Below are 25,777 nucleotides of genomic sequence, written 5' to 3' on the forward strand. Positions count from 1 at the left end.
CCACATGGGGATGGAACTCATGGAGCGGGTATTTACAGCCCCCCTACTCCGCACCTCAGCCCCCAGTGTAAGAGGTCAGGATGGAGGCCACGTGGGGATGGAACTCATGGAGCGGGTATTTACAGCCCACCTGCTCCGCACCTCGGCCCCCAGTGTAAGAGGTCAGGATGGAGGCCACGTGGGGATGGAACTCATGGAGCGGGTATTTACAGCCCCCTACTCTGCACCTCGGCCCCCAGTGTAAGAGGTCAGGATGGAGGCCACGTGGGGATGGAACTCATGGAGCGGGTATTTACAGCCCCCTACTCCGCACCTCGGCCCCCAGTGTAAGAGGCCACGTGGGGATGGAACTCATGGAGCGGGTATTTACAGCCCCCTACTCCGCACCTCGGCCCCCAGTGTAAGAGGTCAGGATGGAGGCCACGTGGGGATGGAACTCATGGAGCGGGTATTTACAGCCCCCCTACTCCGCACCTCGGCCCCCAGTGTAAGAGGTCAGGATGGAGGCCACATGGGGATGGAACTCGTGGAGCGGGTATTTACAGCCCCCTACTCCGCACCTCGGCCCCCAGTGTAAGAGGTCAGGATGGAGGCCACGTGGGGATGGAACTCATGGAGCGGGTATTTACAGCCCCCCTACTCCGCACCTCGGCCCCCAGTGTAAGAGGCCAGGATGGAGGCCACGTGGGGATGGAACTCGTGGAGCGGGTATTTATAGCCCCCCTACTCCGCACCTCGGCCCCCAGTGTAAGAGGTCAGGATGGAGGCCACATGGGGATGGAACTCGTGGAGCGGGTATTTACAGCCCCCCTACTCCGCACCTCGGCCCCCAGTGTAAGAGGCCAGGATGGAGGCCACGTGGGGATGGAACTCATGGAGCGGGTATTTACAGCCCCCCTACTCCGCACCTCGGCCCCCAGTGTAAGAGGTCAGGATGGAGGCCACATGGGGATGGAACTCATGGAGCGGGTATTAACAGCCCCCCTACTCCGCACCTCGGCCCCCAGTGTAAGAGGCCAGGATGGAGGCCACGTGGGGATGGAACTCATGGAGCGGGTATTTACAGCCCCCTACTCCGCACCTCGGCCCCCAGTGTAAGAGGTCAGGATGGAGGCCACGTGGGGATGGAACTCATGGAGCGGGTATTTACAGCCCCCCTACTCCGCACCTCGGCCCCCAGTGTAAGAGGTCAGGATGGAGGCCACGTGGGGATGGAACTCATGGAGCGGGTATTTACAGCCCCACCTGCTCCGCACCTCGGCCCCCAGTGTAAGAGGTCAGGATGGAGGCCACGTGGGGATGGAACTCATGGAGCGGGTATTTACAGCCCCCTACTCCGCACCTCGGCCCCCAGTGTAAGAGGTCAGGATGGAGGCCACATGGGGATGGAACTCATGGAGCGGGTATTTACAGCCCCCTACTCCGCACCTCGGCCCCCAGTGTAAGAGGTCAGGATGGAGGCCACGTGGGGATGGAACTCATGGAGCGGGTATTTACAGCCCCCCTACTCCGCACCTCGGCCCCCAGTGTAAGAGGTCAGGATGGAGGCCACGTGGGGATGGAACTCATGGAGCGGGTATTTACAGCCCCCCTACTCCGCACCTCGGCCCCCAGTGTAAGAGGTCAGGATGGAGGCCACGTGGGGATGGAACTCATGGAGCGGGTATTTACAGCCCCCCTGCTCCGCACCTCGGCCCCCAGTGTAAGAGGTCAGGATGGAGGCCACGTGGGGATGGAACTCGTGGAGCGGGTATTTACAGCCCCCTACTCCGCACCTTGGCCCCCAGTGTAAGAGGTCAGGATGGAGGCCACGTGGGGATGGAACTCATGGAGCGGGTATTTACAGCCCCCCTACTCCGCACCTCGGCCCCCAGTGTAAGAGGTCAGGATGGAGGCCACGTGGGGATGGAACTCGTGGAGCGGGTATTTACAGCCCCCTACTCCGCACCTCGGCCCCCAGTGTAAGAGGTCAGGATGGAGGCCACGTGGGGATGGAACTCATGGAGCGGGTATTTACAGCCCCCCTACTCCGCACCTCGGCCCCCAGTGTAAGAGGTCAGGATGGAGGCCACGTGGGGATGGAACTCATGGAGCGGGTATTTACAGCCCCCTACTCCGCACCTCGGCCCCCAGTGTAAGAGGTCAGGATGGAGGCCACGTGGGGATGGAACTCATGGAGCGGGTATTTACAGCCCCCCTACTCCGCACCTCGGCCCCCAGTGTAAGAGGTCAGGATGGAGGCCACGTGGGGATGGAACTCATGGAGCGGGTATTTACAGCCCCCCTGCTCCGCACCTCGGCCCCCAGTGTAAGAGGTCAGGATGGAGGCCACGTGGGGATGGAACTCATGGAGCGGGTATTTACAGCCCCCCTACTCCGCACCTCGGCCCCCAGTGTAAGAGGTCAGGATGGAGGCCACGTGGGGATGGAACTCGTGGAGCGGGTATTTACAGCCCCCTACTCCGCACCTCGGCCCCCAGTGTAAGAGGTCAGGATGGAGGCCACGTGGGGATGGAACTCATGGAGCGGGTATTTACAGCCCCCCTACTCCGCACCTCGGCCCCCAGTGTAAGAGGTCAGGATGGAGGCCACGTGGGGATGGAACTCGTGGAGCGGGTATTTACAGCCCCCTACTCCGCACCTCGGCCCCCAGTGTAAGAGGTCAGGATGGAGGCCACGTGGGGATGGAACTCATGGAGCGGGTATTTACAGCCCCCTACTCCGCACCTCGGCCCCCAGTGTAAGAGGTCAGGATGGAGGCCACGTGGGGATGGAACTCGTGGAGCGGGTAATATATCCGGAGCAGGCGCCTGGCTGGGACTTCATATCGTGTCTAGGTCAATAGGCCGACATGAACAACAGGCCAACTTTACCGTTACCAATAGAGTCCACATGGAAATTAAAACAACTCGTGAAAAAGTAATGTCAACCTTTTCATGTGTCGACCTTTTGCTTGCGTCAACCTAGCGTATGTCGACGTTCCTCCAATCATCATGGGAGCCCCCATAAAGAACTTCCCTGGGACCCCAGAATGACAGCTCACCTGTATTTCTTCTCAGCTCCTCGCACTGACTGATGTGAGGGAACTTCAGGATCTCCTTCCACTTTTTGCTTTTACCCTTGCGCTTTCCACCGCCCCCTGCCGAATACATAAGGAAGCATATTGTTACCAGAGTGCTGATAGGAAGCTGGGCAGTGGTGATAGGAAGCTGGGCAGTGGTGATAGGAAGCTGGGCAGTAGTGATAGGAAGCTGGGCAGTAGTGATAGGAAGCTGGGCAGTAGTGATAGGAAGCTGGGCAGTAGTGATAGGAAGCTGGACAGTAGTGATAGGAAGCTGGGCAGTAGTGATAGGAAGCTGGGCAGTAGTGATAGGAAGCTGGGCCGTGGTGATAGGAAGCTGGGCAGTGGTGATAGGAAGCTGGGCAGTAGTGATAGGAAGCTGGGCAGTAGGGATAGGAAGCTGGGCAGTGGTGATAGGAAGCTGGGCAGTGGTGATAGGAAGCTGGGCAGTGGTGATAGGAAGCTGGGCAGTGGTGATAGGAAGCTGGGCAGTAGTGATAGGAAGCTGGACAGTAGTGATAGGAAGCTGGACAGTGGTGATAGGAAGCTGGGCAGTGGTGATAGGAAGCTGGGCAGTGGTGATAGGAAGCTGGGCAGTAGTGATAGGAAGCTGGGCAGTAGTGATAGGAAGCTGGGCAGTGGTGATAGGAAGCTGGGCAGTGGTGATAGGAAGCTGGGCAGTGGTGATAGGAAGCTGGGCAGTAGTGATAGGAAGCTGGGCAGTAGTGATAGGAAGCTGGGCAGTAGTGATAGGAAGCTGGGCAGTAGTGATAGGAAGCTGGACAGTAGTGATAGGAAGCTGGGCAGTAGTGATAGGAAGCTGGGCAGTAGTGATAGGAAGCTGGGCCGTGGTGATAGGAAGCTGGGCAGTGGTGATAGGAAGCTGGGCAGTAGTGATAGGAAGCTGGGCAGTAGGGATAGGAAGCTGGGCAGTGGTGATAGGAAGCTGGGCAGTGGTGATAGGAAGCTGGGCAGTGGTGATAGGAAGCTGGGCAGTAGTGATAGGAAGCTGGACAGTAGTGATAGGAAGCTGGACAGTAGTGATAGGAAGCTGGGCAGTGGTGATAGGAAGCTGGGCAGTGGTGATAGGAAGCTGGGCAGTAGTGATAGGAAGCTGGGCAGTAGTGATAGGAAGCTGGGCAGTGGTGATAGGAAGCTGGGCAGTGGTGATAGGAAGCTGGGCAGTGGTGATAGGAAGCTGGGCAGTAGTGATAGGAAGCTGGGCAGTAGGGATAGGAAGCTGGGCAGTGGTGATAGGAAGCTGGGCAGTGGTGATAGGAAGCTGGGCAGTGGTGATAGGAAGCTGGGCAGTAGTGATAGGAAGCTGGGCAGTAGGGATAGGAAGCTGGGCAGTAGGGATAGGAAGCTGGGCAGTAGTGATAGGAAGCTGGGCAGTAGGGATAGGAAGCTGGGCAGTAGTGATAGGAAGCTGGGCAGTAGTGATAGGAAGCTGGGCAGTAGTGATAGGAAGCTGGGCCATACTGGACAGTAGTAATATGAAGCTGGGCAGTAGTGATAGGAAGCTGGGCAGTAGTGATAGGAAGCTGGGCAGTAGTGATAGGAAGCTGGACAGTAGTGATAGGAAGCCGTGCAATGCTGGACAGTAGTGATAGGAAGCTGGGCTGTACTGGACAGTAGGGATAGGAAGCAGGGCCGTGCTGGACAGTAGTGATAGGAAGCTGGGCTGTACTGGACAGTAGTGATAGGAAGCAGGGCCGTGCTGGACAGTAGTGATAGGAAGTTGGGCCATAGTGATAGGAAGCTGGGAAGGGCAGTAGCGATAGGAAGCTGGGCAGTACAAAGCAGTAGTGATAGGATGCCGTGCTGAACAGTAGTCATAGGAAGCTGGACAGTAGTAATATGAAGCTGGGCAGTAGTGATAGGAAGCTGGGCAGTAGTGATAGGAAGCTGGGCAGTAGTGATAGGAAGCTGGGCAGTAGTGATAGGAAGCTGGACAGTAGTGATAGGAAGCTGGGCAGTAGTGATAGGAAGCTGGGCAGTAGTGATAGGAAGCTGGGCCGTGGTGATAGGAAGCTGGGCAGTGGTGATAGGAAGCTGGGCAGTAGTGATAGGAAGCTGGGCAGTAGGGATAGGAAGCTGGGCAGTGGTGATAGGAAGCTGGGCAGTGGTGATAGGAAGCTGGGCAGTGGTGATAGGAAGCTGGGCAGTAGTGATAGGAAGCTGGACAGTAGTGATAGGAAGCTGGACAGTAGTGATAGGAAGCTGGGCAGTGGTGATAGGAAGCTGGGCAGTGGTGATAGGAAGCTGGGCAGTAGTGATAGGAAGCTGGGCAGTAGTGATAGGAAGCTGGGCAGTGGTGATAGGAAGCTGGGCAGTGGTGATAGGAAGCTGGGCAGTGGTGATAGGAAGCTGGGCAGTAGTGATAGGAAGCTGGGCAGTAGGGATAGGAAGCTGGGCAGTGGTGATAGGAAGCTGGGCAGTGGTGATAGGAAGCTGGGCAGTGGTGATAGGAAGCTGGGCAGTAGTGATAGGAAGCTGGGCAGTAGGGATAGGAAGCTGGGCAGTAGGGATAGGAAGCTGGGCAGTAGTGATAGGAAGCTGGGCAGTAGGGATAGGAAGCTGGGCAGTAGTGATAGGAAGCTGGGCAGTAGTGATAGGAAGCTGGGCAGTAGTGATAGGAAGCTGGGCCATACTGGACAGTAGTAATATGAAGCTGGGCAGTAGTGATAGGAAGCTGGGCAGTAGTGATAGGAAGCTGGGCAGTAGTGATAGGAAGCTGGACAGTAGTGATAGGAAGCCGTGCAATGCTGGACAGTAGTGATAGGAAGCTGGGCTGTACTGGACAGTAGGGATAGGAAGCAGGGCCGTGCTGGACAGTAGTGATAGGAAGCTGGGCTGTACTGGACAGTAGTGATAGGAAGCAGGGCCGTGCTGGACAGTAGTGATAGGAAGTTGGGCCATAGTGATAGGAAGCTGGGAAGGGCAGTAGCGATAGGAAGCTGGGCAGTACAAAGCAGTAGTGATAGGATGCCGTGCTGAACAGTAGTCATAGGAAGCTGGACAGTAGTAATATGAAGCTGGGCAGTACAGGGCAGTAGTGATAGGAAGCCGTGCAATGCTGGACAGTAGTGATAGGAAGCTGGGCCGCGCTGGGCAGTAGGGATAGGAAGCTGGGCCATAGTGATAGGAAGCTGGGCCGCGCTGGGCAGTAGGGATAGGAAGCTGGGCCATAGTGATAGGAAGCTGGGCAGGGCAGTAGTGATAAGAAGCTGGGCCATAGTGATAGGAAGCTGGGCAGGGCAGTAGTGATAGGAAGCTGGGCAGTAGTGATAGAGGAAGCTGGGCCATGCTGGACAGTAGCGATAAGAACCTGGACAGTAGTGATAGGAAGCTGGGCTGTACTGGACAGTAGTGATAGGAAGCAGGGCCGTGCTGGACAGTAGTGATAGGAAGTTGGGCCATAGTGATAGGAAGCTGGGAAGGGCAGTAGCGATAGGAAGCTGGGCAGTACAAAGCAGTAGTGATAGGATGCCGTGCTGAACAGTAGTCATAGGAAGCTGGACAGTAGTAATATGAAGCTGGGCAGTACAGGGCAGTAGTGATAGGAAGCCGTGCAATGCTGGACAGTAGTGATAGGAAGCTGGGCCGCGCTGGGCAGTAGGGATAGGAAGCAGGGCCATAGTGATAGGAAGCTGGGCCGCGCTGGGCAGTAGGGATAGGAAGCTGGGCCATAGTGATAGGAAGCTGGGCAGGGCAGTAGTGATAAGAAGCTGGGCCATAGTGATATGAAGCTGGGCAGGGCAGTAGTGATAGGAAGCTGGGCAGTAGTGATAGAGGAAGCTGGGCCATGCTGGACAGTAGCGATAAGAACTTGGACAGTAGTGATAGGAAGCTGGGCCATCCTGGGCAGTAGCGATAGGAAGCTGGGCCATACTGGACAGTAGTGATAGGAAGCTGGGCCGTAGTGATAGGAAGCTGGGCTGTGCTGGACAGTAGTAATAGGAAACTGGGCCGTGCTGGACAGTAGTGTTAGGAAGCTCAGCCGTGCTGGACAGTAGTGATAGGAAGCTGGACAGTAGTGATAGGAAGCTGGGTTGTGCTGGGCAGTAGTGATAGGAAGCTGTACAGTAGTGATAGGAAGCTGGGCCATGCTGGGTAGTAGTTATAGGAAGCTGGGCCATGCTTGGCATATAGTAATAGTGAGCTGGGTTGTGCTGGACAGAGTGAAAGCAGTTGGGCTGTGCTAGGCAGTAGTGATAGGAAGCTGGGCCGTGCTGGACAGTAGTGATAGGAAGCTGGGCCCTGATGGGTAGTAGTGATAGGAAGCTGGGCCGTGCTGGGTAGTAGTGATAGGAAGCTGGGCCATGCTGGACAGTAGTGATAGGAAGCTGGGCCATGCTGCACAGTAGTGATAGGAAGCTGGGCCATGCTGGACAGTAGTGATAGGAAGCTGGGCCATGCTGGACAGTAGTGATAGGAAGCTGGGCCGTGCTGGGCATGTAGTAATAGTGAGCTGGGTTGTGCTAGACAGAGTGATAGGAAACTGGGCTGTGCTAGGCAGTAGTGATAGGAAGCTGGGCCGTGCTGGGCAGTAGTAATAGCGAGCTCGGCCATGCTGGGCAGTAGTGATAGGAAGCTGGGCCTTGCTGGGCAGTATTGATAGGAAGCTAGGCCTTGATGGGCATGTAGTAATAGTGAGCTGGGTTGTGCTGGGCAGTAGTGATAGGAAACTGGGCCGTGCTGGGCAGTAGTAATAGCGAGCTCGGCCATGCGGAACAGTAGTGATAGGAAGCTGAGCCGTGCTCAACACTAGTGATAGGACGACACTGGCCTGGCAGGTGTAAGGGTGGTCTTACTGCCTTTCAGGCCAGTTACATGCCATGGTGCCAGCTTACTGGAGAGACCAGCCTCAGGATTCCACTTATAGATACCATAAAAAAAAAAAAAATATATATATATATATATATATATATATATCTATATATATATAGATATATATATATCAGAAATACAGCATTACCCAATAGAAGCCTATGGGCTTCTTTTGCAGCCAGCACCTGACCCCACGCCATCCCGCCTCACCTGCGGTCCGGGTAGCCTCCTGTTGTGATGCCCAAAAACATTAACATCCTCCTCCCTACCAGCAGTGCTTCCCTTTTTGGTACAGGGAGGAGGCTCCCGGGCGTAGGAGATGAGAACAACCCACGGGTCCCTCTAACCCAGCACTGGCAGCTTCACAAAAGGCATCTCTATTCACAAGAGCTGTCCTTTGTGATACTAATCGCATATGTTAGTACATATGCGATTAGTATCTATGCAGTGTTTCCCAGGGGCTTAGGAGGCAACCAAAGACTAAGGTATGCATGGAAACAAGGCAAGATGGATCAGCCAAAACCCGGAGCACTGATCCGGTGAACACCTAAAAAACCCACACAGAACAGTGACTGCAGCTCATAACATTCTCCCTGTTATCCCCTGCCTCTCCCTGTCACACTCTGCCTCTACACCTCTTCCTGCCACCCTCTATCTCTTACTGTCACCCAGTATATCTCCCTGTCACACTCTGCCTCTCCACCTCTTCCTGCCACCCTCTATCTCTTACTGTCACCCAGTATATCTCCCTGTTATCCTCTGCCTCCCCTGTCACACTGCCTCTCCACCTCTTCCTGCCACCCTCTATCTCTTACTGTCACCCAGTATATCTCCCTGTTATCCTCTGCCTCCCCTGTCACACTGCCTCTCCACCTCTTCCTGCCACCCTCTATCTCTTACTGTCACCCAGTATATCTCCCTGTTATCCCCTGCCTCTCCCTGTCACACTCTGCCTCTCCACCTCTTCCTGCCACCCTCTATCTCTTACTGTCACCCAGTATATCTCCCTGTTATCCCCTGCCTCTCCCTGTCACACTCTGCCTCTCCACCTCTTCCTGCCACCCTCTATCTCTTACTGTCACCCAGTATATCTCCCTGTTATCCTCTGCCTCCCCTGTCACACTGCCTCTCCACCTCTTCCTGCCACCCTCTATCTCTTACTGTCACCCAGTATATCTCCCTGTTATCCCCTGCCTCTCCCTGTCACACTGCCTCTCCACCTCTTCCTGCCACCCTCTATCTCTTACTGTCACCCAGTATATCTCCCTGTTATCCCCTGCCTCTCCCTGTCACACTGCCTCTCCACCTCTTCCTGCCACCCTCTATCTCTTACTGTCACCCAGTATATCTCCCTGTTATCCTCTGCCTCCCCTGTTAACTCAGTGCCTCTCCACCTCTTCCTGCCACCCTCTATCTCTTACTGTCACCCAGTATATCTCCCTGTTATCCTCTGCCTCCCCTGTCACACTCTGCCTCTCCACCTCTTCCTGCCACCCTCTATCTCTTACTGTCACCCAGTATATCTCCCTGTTATCCTCTGCCTCCCCTGTCACACTGCCTCTCCACCTCTTCCTGCCACCCTCTATCTCTTACTGTCACCCAGTATATCTCCCTGTTATCCCCTGCCTCTCCCTGTCACACTCTGCCTCTCCACCTCTTCCTGCCACCCTCTATCTCTTACTGTCACCCAGTATATCTCCCTGTTATCCTCTGCCTCCCCTGTCACACTGCCTCTCCACCTCTTCCTGCCACCCTCTATCTCTTACTGTCACCCAGTATATCTCCCTGTTATCCCCTGCCTCTCCCTGTCACACTGCCTCTCCACCTCTTCCTGCCACCCTCTATCTCTTACTGTCACCCAGTATATCTCCCTGTTATCCCCTGCCTCTCCCTGTCACACTGCCTCTCCACCTCTTCCTGCCACCCTCTATCTCTTACTGTCACCCAGTATATCTCCCTGTTATCCCCTGCCTCTCCCTGTCACACTGCCTCTCCACCTCTTCCTGCCACCCTCTATCTCTTACTGTCACCCAGTATATCTCCCTGTTATCCTCTGCCTCCCCTGTCACACTGCCTCTCCACCTCTTCCTGCCACCCTCTATCTCTTACTGTCACCCAGTATATCTCCCTGGTATCCTCTGCCTCCCCTGTCACACTGCCTCTCCACCTCTTCCTGCCACCTTCTATCTCTTACTGTCACCCAGTATATCTCCCTGTTATCCTCTGCCTCCCCTGTTAACTCAGTGCCTCTCCACCTCTTCCTGCCACCCTCTATCTCTTACTGTCACCCAGTATATCTCCCTGTTATCCTCTGCCTCCCCTGTCACACTGCCTCTCCACCTCTTCCTGCCACCCTCTATCTCTTACTGTCACCCAGTATATCTCCCTGTTATCCCCTGCCTCTCCCTGTCACACTGCCTCTCCACCTCTTCTTGCCACCATCTATCTCTTACTGTCACCCAGTATATCTCCCTGTTATCCTCTGCCTCCCCTGTCACACTGCCTCTCCACCTCTTCCTGCCACCCTCTATCTCTTACTGTCACCCAGTATATCTCCCTGTTATCCTCTGCCTCCCCTGTCACACTGCCTCTCCACCTCTTCCTGCCACCCTCTATCTCTTACTGTCACCCAGTATATCTCCCTGTTATCCTCTGCCTCCCCTGTCACACTGCCTCTCCACCTCTTCCTGCCACCCTCTATCTCTTACTGTCACCCAGTATATCTCCCTGGTATCCTCTGCCTCCCCTGTCACACTGCCTCTCCACCTCTTCCTGCCACCCTCTATCTCTTACTGTCACCCAGTATATCTCCCTGTTATCCTCTGCCTCCCCTGTTAACTCAGTGCCTCTCCACCTCTTCCTGCCACCCTCTATCTCTTACTGTCACCCAGTATATCTCCCTGTTATCCTCTGCCTCCCCTGTCACACTGCCTCTCCACCTCTTCCTGCCACCCTCTATCTCTTACTGTCACCCAGTATATCTCCCTGTTATCCCCTGCCTCTCCCTGTCACACTGCCTCTCCACCTCTTCTTGCCACCAGGGCCGGTGTAAGGCACCGGAGCGCCCCAGGCGAGTCGGGCTGGGGGCGCCCCGGTGCCGGGGGGGGGGGGGGGGGGTGGGGTGGTACCTGGCGTTCGGCGCTGTCTATCTGGCGGCGGAGGCAGCGGGGGTCCCTGCAGTCTATTAAAAATCACGAGCGCTATCCGCCGGGCTATGCGGAAGCGCTTCTAGTGTGAAAACACTGGCAGCACGCTGATTGGCTGCCAGAGTTTTCACACTAGAAGCGCTTCCGCATAGCCCGGCGGATAGCGCTCGTGATTTTTAATAGACTGCAGGGACCCCCGCTGCCTCCGCCGCCAGCTTTAAATAGACAGCGCCGTAGCTAGGACAGGTACCCGGGCGGCATTTTCCGCCCTCCAGTGGCCGGCGCCCTAGGCAAATGCCTAGGTTTGCCTAGTGGTGGCGCCGGCCCTGCTTGCCACCATCTATCTCTTACTGTCACCCAGTATATCTCCCTGTTATCCTCTGCCTCCCCTGTCACACTGCCTCTCCACCTCTTCCTGCCACCCTCTATCTCTTACTGTCACCCAGTATATCTCCCTGTTATCCTCTGCCTCCCCTGTCACACTGCCTCTCCACCTCTTCCTGCCACCCTCTATCTCTTACTGTCACCCAGTATATCTCCCTGTTATCCTCTGCCTCCCCTGTCACACTGCCTCTCCACCTCTTCCTGCCACCCTCTATCTCTTACTGTCACCCAGTATATCTCCCTGTTATCCCCTGCCTCTCCCTGTCACACTGCCTCTCCACCTCTTCCTGCCACCCTCTATCTCTTACTGTCACCCAGTATATCTCCCTGTTATCCCCTGCCTCTCCCTGTCACACTCTGCCTCTCCACCTCTTCCTGCCACCCTCTATCTCTTACTGTCACCCAGTATATCTCCCTGTTATCCCCTGCCTCTCCCTGTCACACTCTGCCTCTCCACCTCTTCCTGCCACCCTCTATCTTACTGTCACCCAGTATATCTCCCTGTTATCCCCTGCCTCTCCCTGTCACACTGCCTCTCCACCTCTTCCTGCCACCCTCTATCTCTTACTGTCACCCAGTATATCTCCCTGTTATCCCCTGCCTCTCCCTGTCACAATCTGCCTCTCCACCTCTTCCTGCCACCCTCTATCTCTTACTGTCACCCAGTATATCTCCCTGTTATCCCCTGCCTCTCCCTGTCACACTCTGCCTCTCCACCTCTTCCTGCCACCCTCTATCTCTTACTGTCACCCAGTATATCTCCCTGTTATCCTCTGCCTCTCCCTGTCACACTGCCTCTCCACCTCTTCCTGCCACCCTCTATCTCTTACTGTCACCCAGTATATCTCCCTGTTATCCTCTGCCTCCCCTGTCACACTGCCTCTCCACCTCTTCCTGCCACCCTCTATCTCTTACTGTCACCCAGTATATCTCCCTGTTATCCTCTGCCTCTCCCTGTCACACTGCCTCTCCCTGCCTTTTCCTCTGCCTTCCCTGTCACACTGCCTCTCCACCTCTTCCTGCCACCCTCTATCTCTTACTGTCACCCAGTATATCTCCCTGTTATCCTCTGCCTCTCCCTGTCACACTGCCTTTTCCTGTCAGCCTCTATGTCTTACTGTCACCTATCTCTCCTTGCCACCCACTGCCTCCCTGTCATCTACTGCCTCTCCCTGTCACTCACTTGTAGTGCACATGGAGCAGAACAGAAGCAGGCGACACAAAGCAAACATCAGGATGTTGTACCCCAGTATCTGAATTCTCCTAGCTCTCTGTCTATATATGTCAGTGTCCAGTGTATAGCCTTGTAACCTACAACTTGTACTCTCCATTCAGCCTGGAGGTAGGGGGGGTTGTCGCATCTGACGTAGGAGAGAACAGATCAATGACCCAGTTCTGCTGCAGGAACCAGTATAGACCATCCCTGTGAGAACAGCATATACTGTATACAGTAGAGGCTAACCTTCACACCAATGGGGTATTTATATATATATATATCCGGCACTCAAATAACAAGTGAAACCTTGAACGGGTGCCCCATTAACCACCGCAGCAAACAGTCAGACAGCCCAATATAAAGTAAACTTTTGAAGTAGCACTCACGTCTCTTCATAAATTCACAGCTCACAATGTTATTGCATCATCGTTTCGGTATTTATTAATACCCCATTGGTGTGAAGGTTAGCCTCTACAATTGGCAAATATTCACCTTAAATAGAGGAACACCCAGCGCTCAAAAAACACTGACCAGTGGACGCCGCAGCTGCAGCTGATTGCAGGAATTCAACAGAGAGTTAAAAGACCCAAAAAGCCTCAATATGCACTAATCCGATACTTGTGTATTATCACGGCACCCACGATTTTGATCATAGTGCATCGCATGGAATATAGCGGCATGCGATTTTTAATTGTACGGTACGCATCCTCCGACCTTTTCGTACCCCCACTATCCACGTCGGCGTGGAGTTGATTTTAGATAGTGTAGGATTCGCTGCACTTTTGCCGCAATTCTCCCTGCAGGGCGATTCGCTGGGCAGCCGCCCGTTCGCCCTATTCAACGCGTCAGGGGCTCTCTGCCCCTGGCGGCGACTTTTAACCCCCCGGCGAATGCCGCCGGGGAGCTGGGGGACGGCTGCAGGCAGGGAGATGGAAGCCTCCCTGCCTGCGCCGGACACTGTGGGGGTGAAGGAGGGCTGTGGGGGACACAGGGAGAGCCCCCCAGAGCTGGCAGGGGGCCGTGTTAGGGAGCCGCTTCACACTGGTCCCGATCGTGCATATGTAATGATAGGGATCAGTGTGCAGTGAATATATGAATATTAATGAGCGGCTCCCGGCTCGGCCCCCTGCTGGCGAATGTGTAAAAAAATGTAAAAAAAAAAATTATATTTAAATATATTCATGTGGTGCTAGCACGCCCCTTCACAGAAAAAAAAATCAGATTTTTTGACACCAAAATAAAAAACACTTTATTTTCAAAGATCACATTCCAGTTCTCCAGAAAAAGATGACGAATGTAAAATGGAGAATCCGGGGAAAATCACTGGAGAAAGCAGTTCTCCACTTCAGCATTGAATACACTCTCGGCGAATTCCACTAAAAACCCCATTGAAAGCCACTGGCGAATCGCTGAGAATCACAAACAGAGAATCGCCAGACATTCGCTCTTCATTTGCAGAGAATTGTGTCCATAGAATAGGGCGAATTGTTTTTTCTGTGAGAAAATTCCCTGTAAACCCGGGGAATTGACTGATTCCCCAGAAAATATGACGAATAAGAGGCATTGAATACTGGCCTTAGTGGTATGCGATGCGATGGGCGCCGTGATAATACAATAATTCAAAAAGCGTCAAAAGGTGCCACAAATGCCATAATTACATTGATCCAGCGGGACAGTAAAATAAAGTGAAAATAAACCAACACTGCACAAATACATACATTAAAAATACTGGCAGGTATTGAGTGTATTAAAACACGACAGAGGCAACGAAAAATATTCCAAATCAAAATTATGAGTACCTGTGTTTGAAGACAGGTGGCGCTGCTGAGGACAGTTGGTATTACTATCGTGTACTACCATCTTTCAAACAACGCCATACCAAATTTCAGATTGATTCATACCGTAGGTTAGTTTTTTTTTCCACCACGACAATGCACCAGCTCCCTCATCTGGAATTGTTGCGGACAAATTGCATGAATTGCGCTATGAATTGTTGCCGCATCTACCACCGTACCCACCCGACTTGTCTCCCTGCGACTTCTTTCTGTTCCCACCTGAAAACATGGCTCGCGGGATTTTTTTTATAGCTCCAACGAGGAGGTCATCGTCGATACAGAAGCCTACGTGAGTTTGACAAATCATATATTTTAAAAAGGTTTTAAAGAAACGGCAGGGACGTTGGGAAAAGTGTGTTGCCGTGAAAGGAAATTATGTTGAAAAAGAAATAAAATTTTGTGTGAATTTGTTTTGTCCTCATTCTGAACACCAGTATTTATTGATCCACACTCGGAATTACAGCTAATTTTTTATTAATTAAAAAAAACACACAATTTTTGCTGTATGTATGTATGTTCCAGCATAACTCCGGAATGGCTGCAGTAATTTACACCAAACCTGGTAGACATATGACATACAATCTGTGAACACATACATACATCTGGGGATAACACAACCCCAGCACCCCTAGGGGTGAGGCAGCAGCACTGAGTATTTCAGCTGACTGGAGCAATTTACAACACATATGACTTATATGACTTCCTGGGTGACATTTAATAGGATGCGATTTTTAGTAAGTTTCTGAAATCGAACCATAGCGCATGTTTTCAAATCGCAAATTTTTTGAAGAAATCGACTATTTAATGGAATGCCAGTTAAGGCATAAAAAATGCGTTATGGTGCAAGTTTTTGTCATGGAAACGTGCAAATGAATGCACGTGTGCAATTTGTGTAAAAAAAAAAAAGACCTGTCCTCTTCTCTAAGTAGAATCCAAACGAGTACTCACCACACGCCTCCCAGGATGATTGATGCCTCATGTCGGGGATTAGTCCCACCCACCAGCCAAGTCCTACTCCTTATTCGCACCATTCTACATCTGTGCTGATTGTAAGGCACCATTCCGCATCTGTGCTGATTGTAAGGCACCATTCCGCATCTGTGCTGATAGTAAGGCACCATTCCGCATCTGTGCTGATAGTAAGGCACCATTCTACATTTGTGATGATTGTAAGGCACCATTCCGCATCTGTGCTGATAGTAAGGCACTATTCTACATTTGTGATGATTGTAAGGCATCATTCCGCATCTGTGCTGATAGTAAGGCACCATTCCACATCTGTGCTGATTGTAAGGCACCATTCTGCATCTGTGCTGATAGTAAGGCACCATTCAGCATCTGTGCTGATAGTAAGGCACCATTCAGCATCTGTGCTGATAGTAAGGCACCATTCCGCATCTGTGCTGATAGTATGGCACCATTCCGCATCTGTGCTGATAGTAAGGCACCATTCCGCATTTGTGCTGATAGTAAGGCACCATTCCGCATCTGTGCTCATAGTAAGGCACCATTCCGCATTTGTGCTGATAATAAGGCACCATTCCGCATCTGTGCTCATAGTAAGGCACCATTCCACATCTGTGCTGATTGTAAGGCACCATTCCACATCTGTGCTGATTGTAAGGTACCATTCAGCATCTGTGCTGATAGTAAGGCACCATTCCGCATCTGTGCTGATTGTAAGGTACCATTCCGCATCTGTGCTGATAGTAAGGTACCATTCTGCATCTGTGCTGATTGTAAGGTACCATTCCGCATCTGTGCTGATAGTAAGGCACCATTCCGCATCTGTGCTTATAGTAAGGCACCATTCTGCATCTGTGCTGATAGTAAGGCACCATTCCGCATCTGTGCTGATAGTAAGGCACCATTCTGCATCTGTGCTGATAGTAAGGCACCATTCCGCATCTGTGCTGATAGTAAGGCACCATTCCGCATGTGTGCTGATAATAAGGCACCATTCCGCATCTGTGCTCATAGTAAGGCACCATTCCGCATCTGTGCTGATAGTAAGGCACCATTCCGCATCTGTGCTGATAGTAAGGCACCATTCTGCATCTGTGCTGATAATCAGGCAGCATTCCATATACTTACCACAATATCTGTTTTACATCCTGATTAATCACCTAATCCAGAGGTTTCCAAACACGGTCCTCAAGGCACCCCAATATTCCAGGTTGTAAGTATATCCATGCTTTGCCACAGGTGACTTATTTAGTACCTTAATCAATTGGATCTAACCATCTGTGCTGAGCCATGGATATTCTTAAATCCTGGACTGCATTTGGGAACCTCTGACATAGCTAGCGCAAGTTCACACTTCTACCCAGCTCATTACCCCAACAAACAGCTATAGGGTCCAACAAGGCCACCTTTATTACCACACATTTCATTTTCTACACATTCAGTGGTGCAAGCAAGGTGGTATGGATTGTACCAATCATATGCAGCAGGCACACTGTGCCCTGTATCCCCTTACTACCATGTCACTGAGTGTGCTGCCAGGTGAGTCACTCGGTGTGCCGGAGAGCGAGTCGCTGGGTGTGCCGGCGAGCGAGTCGCTGGGTGTGCCGGTGAGCAAGTCGCTGGGTGTGCCGGCGATGGAGTCGCTGGGTGTGCCGGCGATGGAGATGCTGGGTGTGCCGGCGATGGAGATGCTGGGTGTGACGGCGATGGAGATGCTGGGTGTGCCAGCGATGGAGATGCTGGGTGTGCCGCCAGGCGAGTCACTGGGTGTGTAGCCAGTCCGATACTCAAAACCATCAGCTCACAGTCCAATACTCCTAACCATCAGCTCCGAGTCCGATAATCCAAATCATCAGTTCTCAGTCCAACACTCCAAACCATCAGTTCCCAATCCAATACTAAAAACCCTCGGTTCCCAGGCTGATCCCCTAAACTTTGGTTACCAAACTGATCCCCTGAACATCAGTTCCTAGTCTGATAATCCAAAACATCAGTTCCCAGTCTGAAACTCCAAACCATTGGTTCCCAGGCCGATCCCCTGAACTTTGGTTTCCAGGCTGCTCCTCCAGACCATCGGTTCCCAGCCGATCCTCCAGACCATCAGTTCCCAGGCTGATTCTCCAGACCATCGGTTTCCAGGCTAATCCTCCAGTCCATCGGTTTCCAAGCCGATCCTCCAGCCCATCTTCTCCCAGTCCGATCCTCCAAACCATCGGTTCCCAGGCCGATCCTCCAGACCATCGGTTCACAGGCCAATCCTCCAGACCATCAGTTCCCTAACCGATTGTCAAACATCTACACTCAGCATTTACAGTCTACTTGTGTATCCACAGTTATACCCCAGACCCTGGTTATTGCCAGGTTGGTGACGTATGGACCCCGAGTTATTTCCAGGTTGGTGATGTATGGACCCCAGGTTATTGCCAGGTTGGTGATGTATGGACCTCATGTTATTGCCAGGTTGGTGATGTATGGACCCTGGGTTATTGCCGAGTTGGTGACATAGGGACCCCGGGTTAATGCCGGGTTGGTGATGTATGGACCCGGGTCGAGGTGTGGGGTGAAAGTACCATATCTTATAACCTGGGTTGACCAACCCAACAATTTAACCTGGGTTATAAGGGCGACCCGGGTGTAGTGTAAAATTGCTAAAACCCGGGTTAGAGCTGAGTCCAACCTAGAATCACGATCTGATTGGACCCAGGATTAGGTGTGAAAGGGATATTAGGTACAAGGAGACCCAGACAGAGGGTTTTGGCCCCCCGACAGTAGCAGCAGAAGCCATATCCATGTTATCTGCGGCTTTATTTTAGTAAAAATGAACTCTTTATTGTGAGACATTTCCCACTTACGGACATTTGGGTGTGGAGGAGGTCAGGGGTCATAATGTGACCGGAGCGCACACAACACTGGCACAACAGAAATAACCGCAGTCAAGGATACAGCAAAGGGGTTGGGGTATGGCGCTAAGATCACTGTGAGCTGCTCGACTTGAGTAGTCTAAGTTCATTCAAGTGCACTATACAGAAAGTATATGGTGGTGTGTATGAGCCCCTGTGTGTATGAGCATTCTGCTAGCCTCTCTGAAGCAATCAGAGGTCTCATTGGAGATTCATTTGCTCTTTTTATTTGGATGAAGGATTGTCCTCCACATTTAGGTAAACTTTTTTAACTCCGATACAGAGGAGGCTGACAGGAATTCTAAGACCTGTTACATTATAGGCCACACAAATTGTCATACTTCAAACCTATCAACTGGTATTGGTATATATTCCTAGTATAGGTTCAAGGAACATCATGTCCTTATATAAAAAAGTCTGGAAAACACCTTTATAAAGAAGGAAGTACTCTACAGATTTTGTAAATTCACAATCACAAGACTGTTGTATTCCCCTGATGAGACGAAACACATTGGGATTTTCTACAAGCGTTTTTTACCTGACAATCCTGTGAAGAAAATAAATAATTATTGGAAAAACTGCTCCTGTTTACTTCACTGGATGTGGATCTTGCAAGAGTGCATTTGGACTTTGTTTTAGGCGCCATACCACTATTGGGTATAAAAAAAAAAAAAATATATATATATATATATATATATATATATATATATATATATATATATATATATATACACACACACACACACACACACACACACAGTTGTGCTCATAAGTTTACATACCCTAGAAGAATTTGTGATTTATGGCCATTTGTCAGAGAATTACTGGTTGGGTGACGCCATTTATGGTCAAACAACTGTGTTTACTCTTTTTACGTCATAATGACAAGAAAAACTGCCCAAATGACCCTGATCAAAGGTTTACATACCCCAGTTCTTAATACCGTGTATTGCCCCCTTTAACATCAATGACAGCTTGAAGTCTTTTGTGGTAGTTGTGGATGAGGCTCTTTATTTTCTCAGATGGTAAAGCCGCCCATTCTTCCTGGCAAAAAGCCTCCAGTTCCTGTAAGTTCTTGGGCTGTTGCATGAGCTGCACGTTTGAGATCTCCCCAGAGTGGCTCAATGATAGTGAGCTCAGGAGACTGAGATGGCCACTCCAGAACCTTCACTTTATTCTGCTGTAGCCAATGACAGGTCAACTTGGCCTTGTGTTTTGGATCATTGTCATGTTGGAACGTCCAAGTACGTCCCATGCGCAGCTTCCGGGGTGATGAGTGCAAATATTCATCCAGTATTTTCTGATAACAGGCTGCATTCATCTTGCCATCAATTTTGACCAGTGTCTTTGTAGCTTACACGTCACCAAAACATCAGCGATGCACCTCCGTGTTTCACAGTAGGAATGGTGTACTGTACCTTTCATCATAGGCCTTGTTGACTCCTCTCCAAATGTAACGTTTATGGTTGTGGCCAAAAAGTTCAATTTTGGTCTCATCACTCCAAATGACTTTGTTCCAGCAGTGTTGAGGCTTGTTTCTGTGCTGTTTGGAGTATTGTTTTGTTGGTCTACCTGACCGTGATTTGGTTTCCACAGAATCCCTAATTTTGCACTTCTTAAGTAGAGTTTGAACACTGCTGATTGGCATTCTCATTTGTTTGGATATCTTTTTTATATCCCTTTCCAGTTTTTTACAGATCAATTACCTTTTCCCACAGATAGTTTGACAATTCTTTTGCTTTCCCCATGACTCAGAATCCAGGCACGTTAGTGCAGCGCTGGAGGAAAGATGCAAGGGTCTTTCAGGAGACCATAAACTCACAGACCTTTTATACACACACACACACACACACACACACACACTGATTACAAGCAAACAGATCACAGGTGAGGATGGTTACCTTTAGCAGCCATTCAAACCCATTTGTATCAACTTGTGTGCATGTTATCAGGCCAAAATCTCCAGGGTATGTCAACTTTTGATCAGGGTCATTTGGGTAGTTACTGTTGTCATTATCATTTAAAATGAGTAAACACAGTTGTTTGACAATATACAAGATTACCCCAAAATGCATTCAACAAACGTAGAGCAGCACCTCTGAGGGATCCCATTAGGTGGGACCCAAAGTTTTTAGAGATGAAAAGAAAAAATACACTGATATAAAAAAGGATAATTTTTAATAAAACTTTGCCCTATGGGTATAACAATGTATATAAAAGTTTCAATACAGCAGTGGATAAAAATCTTTTGGATGCTTAATATTTGTAGACTTCAAATGAGTATCTCGAGCCTATATCTATATCTATATATATATACACATACAGAGTACCACAACACTCGCCATCCCTGCAAATGGGGTGCAAGCAGCACTCGCCATTCCCAGGTTGGGGTGAAGTGGCCTGTGACCACATGCTCTAATAAATACAAATACAGGGACTCAACACTCTCCATAATGAACTAACTCACCTTAGTATACAATTAATCAAATAAATAATGGGGTTTTAGTTCATGAATTGATCAATGCATTTAAGCTTGCAGCCCATCGCCAAGGGACCCCATTTCACTGCAAGTCCTACACTAACAATTGTCTCTCAAGAGCCTGCCAACCCCATTATTTGTTTGATTAATTGTATACTAAGGTGAGTTAGTTCATTACGGAGAGTGTTGAGTCCCTGTATTTGTGTATATATATATATATATATATATATATATATATATATATATATATATATATATATATATATATATATATACATATATACAGTATATTCCACAGTTCGGCACTCCGAACAACTTAAAAACGCTGTGCTGCCTGGTGCCCTCACAAGGAAACAGGTATAACAATCAGGGGTGCGGCACTCAGACTGTTGTGAAAAAGTAACCAAACGACAACTGTATAGCTGGACAACGTTTCAGTTGTAATGTCAACTGTTCTCATGTATATGACTTTAAAACAGTTGACATTACAACTGAAAGTTGTACCACCTCTGATTGCTCTTTCTCTCTCTCTCTATATATATAGATATAGTAGATGAGCGGACCGGCATTGGAACAAAGGCCCCGGTACCTTTCTATAGCAATGAATGGAGGATGAAAAAAAGAAGGCACTCCAGGGACTTAGATAATTGCAAAACGTGTATTAGCAATAACAAAAACGGCCATCGTTTCGGCGCTACTACGCCCATTTGTCAAGGCAAACAAATAAGTGAAAAAAATACAATCCATGTACATACAAAGAAAAGGGAAACGTCACTCCAGGACTTGTGTGAAAAAATGTTAAGTTTTACTCGTTGTTGGACCAAGTCCTGGAGAGACGTTTCCCTTTTCTTTGTATGTACTCTTGGGACACCCGGGCAGGAAATTATACCCTGTACCGGCAGCAGGGCAGTGCCGGACTCCTTCCAGAGTATATCATATATATATATATTACTGTATACACACACACCCACATACACACTACCGTTTAGCGTCACATAGAAATTACACTTCCTTTTTTTTTTTTTTTTAAATGGAGATAAGGTTACATTTATCAGAAGCGAACTCTATACATTGTTACTGTGGTAAATCACTACTAGCTGCAAACATCTGGTTTTTAAATGAATATCTGTATAGGCGTATAGAGACCCATATCCAGCAACCATCTTTCCAAGTGTTCTTATGGTACATTGTGTTTGCTTATCACGTTAGAAGACTAATGGATGATTACAAAAATCCTTGAAAATCCTTGTGCAATTATGTTAGCACAGCTGAAAATGAGTTTGTTCATTAGAGAAGCTATAAAACTGGCCTTCCTTTGAGCTAGTTGAGTATCTGGAGCATCACATTTGTGGGTTAGATTATACTCTCAAAATGGGCATAAAAAGTGAACTTTCATGTGAAACGTGACAGTCTATTCTTGTTCTTAGAAATGAAGGCTATTCCATGCAAGAAATTGCAAAGAATCTAAACATTTTGGTACTTGTGTATTATCTGGGCGCCCGATTTTTCTCATTGCATGCCACTACTTAAGGAATGCGATGCGATGCAATTTTTCTTTGTAAAGACCAGATTTTTAATTGTATAGCCACCCATGGGTGATTTCATACCCCCACTATCCAACTACGCATGGAGTTGATTTTATATAGTGTGGCGAGCGCAGCGAGCCACCGTGCCCGAAGCGTGGCGAGCGGACGCGGATTACTTTACATGTATTCTGCATCCGCTCGCCGCGCTTCGGGCTCAGTGGCTCGCTGCACTCGCCACACTATATAAAATCAACTCCATGCGTAGTTGGATAGTGGGGGTATGAAATCACCCATGGGTGGCTATACAATTAAAAATCGGGTCTTCACAATGAAAAATCGCATTGCATGAATTGTATGCCACTATATTGCATCCGATGCGATGCAATACAATGAAAAACTCGGGCGCCCAGATATTACACAAGTACCAACATTTCCGACAACGGTGTGTTCTAATCCCTTCAGAGAACAGCGCAAACAGGCTGTAACCAGAGTAGAAAGAGAAGTGGGAGGCCCCGGTGCACAACTGAGCAAGAAGACAAGTACATGAGAGTCTCTAGTTTAATAAATAGATGCCTCTCGGGTCCTCAACTGGCAACTTCATTAAATGGTACCCACAAAATGCCAGTGTCAACATCTACAGTGAAGAGGTGACTCCGGGATGCTGGCCTTCTAGACAGTGGCAAAGCCATATCTGAGACTGGCCAATAAAAGGTAAAGATTAATATAGACAAAAGAACAGACATTGGACAGAGGAAGATTGGAATAGTGTTATGGACAGACAAATCTAAGTTTGGGGTGTTTGGATCACACAGAAGATCATTTGTGAGACGCAGTACAAGTGAAAAAATGCTGGAAGATCCTGACGCTGTCTGTCAGCATGGCGGAGGTAATGTGATGGTCTGCGGCTGCTTTGGTGCAGGGAAAGTGGCAGATTTGTACAAGGTAAAAGGGATTTGGAATAAGGAAGGCTATTCCCCTTGCGGGGTAACGTGATGGATCTTTCTCTGAGAGGTAACGCGTCGGCTCTGTCTGAGAGGTAACGCGTCGGCTCTGCGGCTCTGTCTGAGAGGTAATGCGTCGGCTTCTGTTTGAGATGTGACGCGTCGGCTCTGTCTGAGAGGTAACGCGTCGGCTCTGTCTGCAGGGTAACGTGATGGATCTGTCTGAGAGGTAACGCGTCGGCTCTGTCTCTGAGAGGTGACGCGTCGGCTCTGTCTCTGAGAGGTGACGCGTCGGCTCTGTCTCTGAGAGGTGACACGTCGGCTCTGTCTGAGAGGTAACGCATCGGCTCTGTCTAAAAGGTAACGCGTCGGCTCTGTCTGAGAGGTAACGCGTCGGCTCTGTCTGCGGGGTAACGTGATGGATCTGTCTCTGAGAGGTAACGCGTCGGCTCTGTCTCTGAGAGGTGACGCGTCGGCTCTGTCTCTGAGAGGTGACGCCTCGGCTCTGTCTGAGAGGTAACGCGTCGGCTCTGTCTGAGAGATAACGCGTCGGCTCTGTCTGAGAGGTAACGCGTCGGCTCTGTCTGCGGGGTAACATGATGGATCTGTCTCTGAGAGGTAACGCGTCGGCTCTGTCTCTGAGAGGTGACGCGTCGGCTCTGTCTGAGAGGTAACGCGTCGGCTCTGTCTGAGAGGTAACGCGTCGGCTCTGTCTCTGAGAGGTGACGCGTCGGCTCTGTCTCTGAGAGGTGACCTGTCGGCTCTGTCTCTGAGAGGTGACGCCTCGGCTCTGTCTGAGAGGTAACGCGTCGGCTCTGTCTGAGAGATAACGCGTCGGCTCTGTCTGAGAGGTAACGCGTCGGCTCTGTCTGCGGGGTAACATGATGGATCTGTCTCTGAGAGGTAACGCGTCGGCTCTGTCTCTGAGAGGTGACGCGTCGGCTCTGTCTGAGAGGTAACGCGTCGGCTCTGTCTGAGAGGTAACGCGTCGGCTCTGTCTCTGAGAGGTGACGCGTCGGCTCTGTCTCTGAGAGGTGATGCGTCGGCTCTGTCTCTGAGAGGTGACGCGTCGGCTCTGTCTCTGAGAGGTGACGCCTCGGCTCTGTCTCTGAGAGGTGACGCCTCGGCTCTGTCTCTGAGAGGTGACGCCTCGGCTCTGTCTCTGAGAGGTGACGCCTCGGCTCTGTCTGAGAGGTAACGCGTCGGCTCTGTCTGAGAGATAACGCGTCGGCTCTGTCTGAGAGGTAACGCGTCGGCTCTGTCTGCGGGGTAACATGATGGATCTGTCTCTGAGAGGTAACGCGTCGGCTCTGTCTCTGAGAGATGACGCGTCGGCTCTGTCTGAGAGGTAACGCGTCGGCTCTGTCTGTGAGGTAACGCGTCGGCTCTGTCTGAGAGGTAACGCGTCGGCTCTGTCTGCGGGGTAACGTGATGGATCTGTCTCTGAGAGGTAACGCGTCGGCTCTGTCTCTGAGAGGTGACGCGTCGGCTCTGTCTGAGAGGTAACGCGTCGGCTCTGTCTGCGGGGTAACGTGATGGATCTGTCTGAGAGGTAACGCGTCGGCTCTGTCTGAGAGGTAACGCGTCGGCTCTGTCTGAGAGGTAACGCGTCGGCTCTGTCTGAGAGGTAACGCGTCGGCTCTGTCTGCGGGGTAACGTGATGGATCTGTCTCTGAGAGGTAACGCGTCGGCTCTGTCTCTGAGAGGTGACGCGTCGGCTCTGTCTGAGAGGTAACGCATCGGCTCTGTCTAAAAGGTAACGCGTCGGCTCTGTCTGAGAGGTAACGCGTCGGCTCTGTCTCTGAGAGGTGACGCGTCGGCTCTGTCTCTGAGAGGTGACGCGTCGGCTCTGTCTCTGAGAGGTGACGCGTCGGCTCTGTCTCTGAGAGGTGACGCCTCGGCTCTGTCTGAGAGGTAACGCGTCGGCTCTGTCTGAGAGGTAACGCGTCGGCTCTGTCTGAGAGGTAACGCATCGGCTCTGTCTGAGAGGTAACGTGATGGATCTGTCTGAGAGGTAACGTGATGGATCTGTCTCTGAGAGGTAACGCGTCGGCTCTGTCTCTGAGAGGTGACGCGTCGGCTCTGTCTGAGAGGTAACGCGTCGGCTCTGTCTGCGGGGTAACGTGATGGATCTGTCTGAGAGGTAACGCGTCGGCTCTGTCTCTGAGAGGTGACGCGTCGGCTCTGTCTCTGAGAGGTGACGCGTCGGCTCTGTCTCTGAGAGGTGACGCGTCGGCTCTGTCTCTGAGAGGTGACGCGTCGGCTCTGTCTCTGAGAGGTGACGCCTCGGCTCTGTCTGAGAGGTAACGCGTCGGCTCTGTCTGAGAGGTAACGCGTCGGCTCTGTCTGAGAGGTAACGTGATGGATCTGTCTGAGAGGTAACGTGATGGATCTGTCTCTGAGAGGTAACGCGTCGGCTCTGTCTCTGAGAGGTAACGCGTCGGCTCTGTCTGAGAGGTAACGCGTCGGCTCTGTCTGCGGGGTAACGTG

At 50.9% G+C, this 25,777-nt stretch overlaps 1 protein-coding gene across 2 annotated transcripts in view; it reads right to left on the reverse strand.

The window, feature by feature from the left end:
- The window catches only part of GRK5 (G protein-coupled receptor kinase 5), a 149,813-nt gene that overhangs the window by 57,197 nt on the left and 66,839 nt on the right, over positions 1-25,777 (reverse strand). For both annotated transcript variants that reach the window (XM_083149924.1, XM_083149925.1), the window contains exon 2: positions 3,044-3,139. In XM_083149924.1, coding sequence (XP_083006050.1) covers positions 3,044-3,139 — 96 coding nt within the window. The remainder of the gene's footprint in view (positions 1-3,043; positions 3,140-25,777) is intronic.

This window comes from Crinia signifera, chromosome 6 (assembly GCF_055691185.1).
Source record: "Crinia signifera chromosome 6, ASM5569118v1, whole genome shotgun sequence".
Lineage (NCBI taxonomy): Eukaryota > Metazoa > Chordata > Amphibia > Anura > Myobatrachidae > Crinia > Crinia signifera.